This window comes from Polyodon spathula, chromosome 11, assembly GCF_017654505.1.
Source record: "Polyodon spathula isolate WHYD16114869_AA chromosome 11, ASM1765450v1, whole genome shotgun sequence".
Lineage (NCBI taxonomy): Eukaryota > Metazoa > Chordata > Actinopteri > Acipenseriformes > Polyodontidae > Polyodon > Polyodon spathula.
The window spans coordinates 38,885,797-38,894,503 of NC_054544.1; the positions used below are offsets into that span (position 1 = coordinate 38,885,797).

At 39.0% G+C, this 8,707-nt stretch overlaps 1 protein-coding gene across 1 annotated transcript; it reads right to left on the reverse strand.

Annotated features, from left to right (window-relative positions):
• Window positions 1–364: 364 nt before the first annotated feature.
• Window positions 365–7,908, reverse strand: and1 (actinodin1). The gene is made up of 5 exons (XM_041264870.1): window positions 7,741–7,908; window positions 4,965–5,057; window positions 3,373–3,417; window positions 2,720–2,868; window positions 365–2,153 (listed from the first exon to the last, which is right to left on the reverse strand). The coding sequence occupies exons 2-5, from the start codon at window positions 5,035–5,037 to the stop codon at window positions 831–833; spliced, it is 1,590 nt and encodes a 529-aa protein (XP_041120804.1). The 5' UTR covers window positions 5,038–5,057; window positions 7,741–7,908; the 3' UTR covers window positions 365–830.
• Window positions 7,909–8,707: the final 799 nt, after the last annotated feature.

Here is an 8,707-nt window from a genome sequence, read left to right on the forward strand (position 1 = left end):
TGTAAACTGTGAGTGTATCATTTCATCAGAGGTTTAGTGGGTTAGACATTAAATTGGACATCTCTTCTGCTCTTTCAGACAAGAGGTGGAGGATAGTGGAGTGTGAAAGTAGACCTTATTTACAGCATGCTGTTTGAATTGTTATTTGTAATGTCGTTATCACTGGTTATAGTGGAAAAGTGTCCTTTATGAGTTTGCATTTTTCTTTTAAGTGTACCTCCCTGAGAAAAAAAAAAAACCCAAAACAATCCTTTTATAATATTGTGTACATACTGTATGGAAAGCCTCACACATTGTAATTTCTCTCACTATGTCAAATTAAATGGGGTAATTATTTAGTGGAAGAAATAGATTGCAATTAGAGTTTCATTCAAAGCTTTTATTGGAACATTCTAAAAAAAAATCTTAACACCGTAACAGTTTTGATGTTCATGAATGCATATTTAAGCAAAACTATGAAAACATGTTCTTAAATATTCTTTGAGAGACACAGTGTCACAATTGATAGGAAATCGACAAATAGCAAATACACTGCAGTCTAGCTATGCCAGTAACCCATATTCAAGTACACTAGAATCACAGATTACACAGGTTTTTACTACAGAAACCATATGCTAACTTGCGCATGGACGTTTTACAAACTAATTTCACATGGACACTTGCATAAAAACTTTAAATGTTAAATTGTTCATTTTCTGTGTCACCTTTCCCTCACCGTATCTTAACGCACTTATGTGAGTACAAGGTCTTACTCAAATGTACTTTCCAAATCAATACCCTGTACTGCTGAAGCATTAATAGTCGCTTAACACATGCTTATAGTGACGTTTTTATTTTTTCTGATAGTCCTCATCATATCTATGATCTGGTTTCTCGTCTCTCAGTTCCTGCTGCTGCTCGTACCCTGCGTAGTTACTGTAGGGGTCTTGGTCGGGCTGGTCATGGTTGGGGCTCTCGTCCCCCCTGTTGTCATGACTGGCTTGGGGCTCCTCGTGGTGGGATTCTGGGGCAGGGGGGTTGGGTTTGGACTCGTACCTGCGGAGACGACAGTTGGGGTCATACTCTGGGTCGCAGTCAGAGTCAGGCTCGATTATGCCCTCTCTGAAGCCACCAGGGTTAGCGTGGGGGTGGTAAGCCTCAGGGGAACTAGCACTGTGGTAGGGGCTCTGTGGCTGAGGTGACCTCATGGGGTTGTTAGCGCTGTAATAGAGGGGGCAACTTGGGTCATAAGGGTCACAGTCCTGCAAGGTGCTTGCAGCGCTCTGATGGGAAGGGTTTAAACTTCGGACAGGGTAGCACTCCTCATCATAATGCACATAGCAGTCATAGCCTTCCTTTGTCTTACCCCGGGTCATGGGATAGCGCTCAGGCTCCGCTCTAGATTCACCATAAGCAGGGCCAGGACTGCGGCAGTAGGGGTCATAACGAGGATCGCAGCCTGAGTCTAACGCTGGCTCATCCTTGGGCCTGTATTCCTGTCTGCAACTGGGGTCATAGTAAGGGTCGCACTCGGGTTTCGGGGGACTGGAAAACATAGAGGCGGTAAGAGGGTTGCAGTTATTATCATAAAGTGGGTTACAGCGGCTTGGTGAGGCGGCCATTAGGTTCTGGGAGGGTTCTGGGACACAGTAAGGGTCGTATTTTGGGTCACAATTTGGGTAGCGGTGGTAGACTTCCCTCTTCACTGATTTGTTAGGATCATACCCTAGGTAAGCATATGATGGAGCCGGGGCTAGGGCTTTGGGTTCTAACCTGTAGCCATAGGCAGCACGGAGATGGTACTGCAAGCATTCAACATCAGAGGGGTTGCAAATCCTTGATAACTCACTTGCCTGCTGAGCAGACAGGAAGGGCACAGGTGCTTGGTAATGCTGGTAATAGTTAGAAAGAGGAGCTTTGATGGGTGCTGGGGCTACTCGAACCAGCTGGCAGTAGGGGTCTCTGTACGGATCGCATCCCTTTATAGGGGCAGGTTTGGCCGGGGTTGGTTTGGCTGGGGCAATCATGTCCGTGACGCAATTTGGGTCATCGGAATTTGCGCAGGTTTTGTAGACTTCGCCCAGGTGGCGGAGATAATGCTCATAGGAGCGCTGGCCCTCAGCCCGATTCCGGTTCTGCAGGTATTTCAGGTAGACCCTGTCCAGCTCGTTTACCTGAGGCAAAGAACAAACAAAGCAGGACAAGAAAGAACTATTATTCAGCAAAATGATTAAATCTAATAGTATCCTTATATAGTACCTTTCATGGTGGACGATCATTGCAAAGCACTTTACAGAACTAGGCTGTGAACTGTGCATTACATGCAGAGTCACTTACAGTAGGACATTGATTTAACATCTCATCTGCAGGATGGAGCACAAGGAGGTTAAGTGACTTGCTCAGGGTCACACAGTGAGTCATTCAGTGGCATAGGTGGGATTTGAACCGGGGACCTTCTGGTTACAAGCCCTGGACTTTAACCACTGAACCACACTGCCCCATAGGAAAGTTATATCTTAGAAATGCAAATTCCTTAGATTCCTATAAAGGATGTGCAACTAGCAGATCATGGAAAAGTTAAATTATGGACTGCTGGCTGGGATACTGGCTTGCTTGGATAAGTATTTTGTTAAGTTCTACAGACTTGTGTGAGATGTACAGTATGCAGGTGAAGGCAGAGAGCTGAAAGGTTAGTCTGTATGACAAGTGTCTAGTTTTATGCAGAACCACCAATACTTACTCCTTCTTGGTTTCCAATGTCAGTGAAGTACTTGTACCAGTTCCAGAAGTCTGGATGCTGGTTGTACCAGCTGATGTTTCTTCTAGAGCGGACCAGCTTTTTCAGCATGCTTGGGGATCCAGATTCACTCATGTTCTCATTGACTCCCTCTGTAGAGATATGGGTCCTTTTCACATCAACTCACTTTTTATTATACAATGAGTGCTTGCAGCAAGGTTGCACAGCAGTCCTGATACAGAAGCTAGTACTGATGTGATACTACTGAATTCCAAAGGACTAACATTGTGTAGTGGTTCATAAGATGGTATGTAAACATATACCATTGTGGTACCATTGCCTTAACACAGAACAGAACCAATCCATTAACACTGTAGTGCCATTGTCTGCATTGCCACTAAAGACCTTTTAATAGATATTCAGAGACAGCTGGTCCGCTATAGTTTTTAATTGGCACAAACTGCCAATTACACTTAAATGTGAACCTGTGTTGTTGACAACAGTCTACAGCCCAACAAGCCTCTAACCAAACCTTCGGATTCTCTTTATCCTGCTCCACAAGTTGGAAGCAAGGTTTCAGAGCAGCAACAGAATACCTTCTTTAGTACTGCTATTGATAGTTAAAATGCATGACACTTCAAGCACGCTATATTTACCATCTCCTTTCTGGCGCTGGCCTATTGGGCTGCCTTCCAAAAAGTCTGTGAAGAAAAAAAACAAATGAAATAAAAAGGTGGGTTAAAAAAAAAACAGATGTGATTGGGCTTCACGCAGACAAAAAAAGCCTACCTGCTAATAAGCCCCTCTGCGCACCCAGAGGGTTCTTCCGTGTTTAAAATAATACAGCTGGTGTCGTGTGGATTAATCTTCAAACACTGTACGCTACTGGGCTTTGAACACAATCAGTGGGGGTGGAAGCTGCTGTGCCTAACTGGAAGAACTCCCATAAAACTACAAAGAAAAGGCAGACTGCCCAAGGCATAGCCCATTAAGGACACCTTGTAAAAAGTCTTCCATATCCACTCAGCAGTTTTCCATAGTTTCATACCACCAGTGGCTACCCTTAGAAGTTTATGGCAAAAAAAGCACACCATCTTTTAACTTGTAACAATACTGTTAAGGCTTCCATAGCAGTTTAGCATGCCTATTTCAATGAAGGATCCAACAGGCAAGCTTGGAAGCTGCTTGTAGTAATGCATTTCCTCAATATAATTTTTTTTATGGGGAAAAGGCACATGTGGCCCTTAATGTTAATGGAAAAAGAGGCCCTTCTTTCTGAAGTTATTCCTTTAATCTTTAAACGCAATGAGAAATTAAGTCCTAGTTTAAATTGTGCGATACTGTGGCCTTGTCTTTCTTCAAAGCCTTTTAAGTTACTTTGGTTTTTTTAATATTCGTGTGTAGGGCTTGTTCGGAATTGGTTACATGGTGTCGTAAACTATATCCACAGCCCGTTCTTAGTTTCTAGGCAAGGAATACAGTAACTAATATAGTGCATACACAATTCGAGCTGTTTGACAGGAGAGCAGAAGGACTATAAACTAGTGGGAATCCAGAACTGGACTCCAGGCTTTCACCAACAACCTTGTGCTAAGGGTTTAGTGACCTTCTGGGAAATGCACATTGAGAAGAAGCAAGACTGCCACTGGTGGTATGATCTGCAGTTTCAAATAATAAATACACTGCAGAGATAAGCTTGTCCTAGACATTTCTAACAGGGACTTCTACAGTTGTAGAAATACACATATTACAGTTCTAATGTGTAATCTGATACAGCCATCTGAAATGTCTTTGTTAGATAGTTTGTATCAAATGTAACATTAAGAGAAGCTATTCTCTTCAGGGATGGGTAATAAGACTCCAATTGCATAGCAGTTTGAGCCATTCCTAGTTTTATTAGGAGTTTAATAAGGCACACATGAGCTTATTACCTATATTCTGTAGCTAATCAACCTCGTTTTGAAACCTGCAATGGGTTTTATTTATTTCCATCCCTTATGTTAAATCATACTCATTTAACTTTATATGCCAAAAAACACAGAATTCCGTGTGTAGGCTGATTTTCACCCCAGTCAAGGTCAGATTGGACAGGAAGCCCACTTGCGGGAAGCAGTTATTGACATGTGGATATCAGCTATATTATGCAGTATTCTGTATCTCTATATACAGTATGCATGTTACTTTAGTGTTATATTCAAGAAGCTATACAATGGAAACCACAATACATGTATTAAAACAAATAACTCACCAGGCATTAAAGAGACTGCCAGAAGTACTCCTGTTAGGATGAAGGAGCGGGTTCTCCGTCCGACATACCCCATGTTTTCAAGACCTCAGTACACTAAGGGAAACACATTACAGTACATGTGTGCTTAACTGCATCCTTTAATGTATACAGGCAGCATATGGGACACAGTGCCACTGCAGTTAAATAAATCTCCAAGTGCCATGGCTAGTCTGGGATGGGGGAGGTTACTTCACACACAAAGGACACAGAGGTTGATTAAGCTTGTTTTTCAGTGCAAGGCCAGTAATAAAAATAAAAATGAAGTGCCCTATTACAAAGCATTTTTATGAATCAAATAAAGTTTGATGTTCATTAAACTTTCCTAGACTGTTGTCAAAAAAAGTTTCATGAAAAGCAAACTGTATTTTACTTTCTTTAAATAACTTGTGTGTTCATGAAATCAATGTTATCACAAAGCAGTATTTATCCCACATAAAGATAGATGACTTACAATCACTTTTTTTATTATTATTTTTGTAAATACAAGAACATCTTATAGAGAAGGTCAGTGAAATAAATTAGTAAAAGTGACGTTGGATTTCAGATGACGATCAGTTCAGCACCGCTATTTCACCATACAAGTGAAGGCAAATCAGCTCTATTACAGTGTACAGTTATTACAGTGCATGACAGTTATGGCTAATACAATGGTCTACGGTTGTTTTCATATATTGTGTAATGCCTATGCATAGAATAATATGTTCATGATTACAGTAGTAATTTGTAATATGCAATCATAAAATCTCTAACTTGAAGCATCTTTTTTACACCGAAACTGTTGTTCGTCATTATTTAAACTGAATTTCTTTCAGCTAGTTTTTGTTTTTACTTTTTCATCAGGAGTGCATTTAAGATTAACCCTTAAACTGCTCAATCGAGGGGCAGATGTGTTTCTGTATTCTTGCTACATTTTTTTCATAAGTGAATGATCTCTCAATATGATGCATTCAACCAAAACATTAATTGATCCAAGTTATCTATATATGCAGATATTGTAAATAAACAGCACATAATGTACATTAAAAGAAGGATGCAAAGCATTTGACTTTATGTGAGCAATACATTGTTTTTATTAGAAAGCTTTTCACTCATTAACTTGAGGGTTGTAAATATATTCAGCCTATACTGCTATTGAGCCCAATAGCAATATCTTTTACTTTAACGAGCAGAACAGAATCTATCAACATCCCAAAAAATAAAAAGCATGTTTTAAATGAAAGCAGCATCAACAGTAAATGTACAATTTGCACACATAACATGAAAAATAACATTATTCATGAAGAATAGTTGAATCAATGTTTGTTTTTTCTACTTGACTGACAAACCTACTGTATAATACATTAAGCTGTCTGTTCAGAGTGCTATTTACTGTGATGGACATGCTATGTTCCCATTTGCCACATTTACTTGTCTATATTTTTTTATGTTATTGTATGTTCTTCTGTAACAGCTCTGCAAAAAAAAGCATCTATTCATCTAATTATTAAAATGGAGCAAAATTATCCAGAAGTTTCTAAATTTGCAATGCCTCTCATTGTGTTAAAAAAAAAAAAAAAAAAAACACAAAATAAATCAGAATTCTGAGTATTGCACTTTACAATATAAGTTGCAAAATCTATTAAGTTTGTGAGACAGACATGTAACTTCAGACTGGAAAAAATTGTAAAACGTGTATAAATATATTATAGGTTCGACCCCAATGTTGTATCATCCTATACCTTGGAATTCTCCTGGATTGCATTAACCTGTTATTTTAGGGTTTGTCTGTGAATACTGAGTGCTGTAAAATGCTCTGAAGAATCAGCTGTGGTTTACTTATCCTTGAGCAACTCAAAACAAAAGTCACGTAGACAAATACTTTGACAAAAGGCATGACTGACTTTTTAAAGTTTGGATGAATTTGCATCCATTATAGCTAGAAGCCACTATTATTTTTAAACGCCAAGACATATCTATACAGAACATAATTATGTGTATTATATCTAACTTAGCAGGTGCTACCCAGTTGAAATCTTACCCACACAAACACTGGACGGATTATGAAATACAACCAAACCTGAAGAGGTAAATTTGTAAATGTGGCCTAGTATAAACAGGTGGCATTTACATCCTGGTTTGGGACTCATCAATAGAGTGGTCACTACTGACAGGGTATCCTACACTACAGATGGTCTTTAACACAGTTTGGACAGGAGTGAGTCATTGACTGTTGTAGCCCATGTATTTTTAATGTATTTAATTAGGAAATGTTACACCCAGCATAGCCTGGCCAAGATGCAACCCCATATACATACACAAGTATTACAATGATGTTTCAAATAAAACATACAAGTATGTCAAAGATATAAAAATATACAAACTTTACAAGAAACATATACTGTTTTCTGAGGGGCATCTTAAAAGCAGTAAACCATCTACCTGGTACTGTGAAGGCTTTTCATTTACATGATTAGTATTTAGCACAAAAAGTACTTATGAAAAGAAACTTGTATCTACCTCCCTTGCAAACTCCTTAGTTTTTACACTGATCTTTTTCTTCAATATATTGTGTTGTTATTGATTAAAAAAAGTACAATGTTAAAAACAGTTAACTTGACAAATTGGGGTTGAAATCAACAATGAAATACATTTATAAAATCATAAAACATATGTATAATGGCCATATTGTAAAGTATTGAAAGACTGCTGTATGATAAATATTTAATCATACCTGTTATTTAATGTAGTAATGACTTACCTCAGTCAGAAATGGCACGCTTACTGCTCAGCTCCTGGTCCCTGAAGTGGGTGAATCACTAAGAGCCAGTGGCCCTTCAGCTGAGTATGGTGTGAAGTCTACTGCAGGAAGCCCTGTACACCGTCCCTGTGTACTCCTCTCAGAACTTATGTTTAGACTCTGGGGACAGCAGCATCTTAAATGACTTTGTTAATTAAAAACAAAAGGTGCATCACATGGAAAACGCATCCTGTAAGGAGATTGGCTCCTGTAATTCCCTTGAACTGACCAATGGGGTCCAAATAATAAACAGCGAGGCACCACAGAAAAAAAAAAAAATCATAAAAACCCCTACTTAAAAGATTAATAGGCTGTAATTTACACCTGCCACATTCTGCTACACCGCTGGAATCAGAGGTGTAAAAATGTGCCACATCAGCTCTTTTATATCGATCATTCCACTTTAAGGGGTAAATACAATTTAAATACATGCTACACCATGAAGGAGGAAAAAAAAAACCTTTTCACATGAAACATACATTTTCTTAACATGCTTTGACAAAGCAACATCTGCAACAGGAATTTAAGTTTAACTGCAAAGGAGTTAATTTAGCTTTCAAGCTAGATTACAGTAAGAATGGATTCTTTGAGCAATAATGCCCTCAGCAGTGGGCATTGCCTTTCACTTAATTCAATGGAGTATATTAAAGGGGATCATTGTTATTATAAGTCTAAAGATATTCTCATTGTTCAATGTGTTTTCAGCACTGAATTGCATTAGTGAAAGTGAGTTACCATGGAAGGACCCTCCTCCTGGGGGCAGTAAAGTCCTCATGCCCATTCAATCCTCAGCATCTCTTTGTTTTCTAAGATGCTTGTTTTCTCACTGTCATTTTTTCTTTGTTTGAGAAAGACAAGCACCTGTGCTGACCAAGGATATGCTGAAATAATGTTTTTGTATTGGATGCTTGAATTGTGTGTTTATTTT

What these genes read in the sequence shown, in the direction of transcription:
- and1 (XM_041264870.1), bottom strand. Translation starts at nt 5,037, where the DNA reads ATGGGGTATGTCGGACGGAGAACCCGCTCCTTCATCCTAACAGGAGTA. An exon ending in GGCAGTCTCTTTAATGCCTG is followed by an intron (nt 3,418 to 4,964) that starts GTGAGTTATTTG and finishes TTTTCTTCACAG; the next exon opens with ACTTTTTGGAAGGCAGCCCA. An exon ending in ACATTGGAAACCAAGAAGGA is followed by an intron (nt 2,154 to 2,719) that starts GTAAGTATTGGT and finishes TCTTTGCCTCAG; the next exon opens with GTAAACGAGCTGGACAGGGT.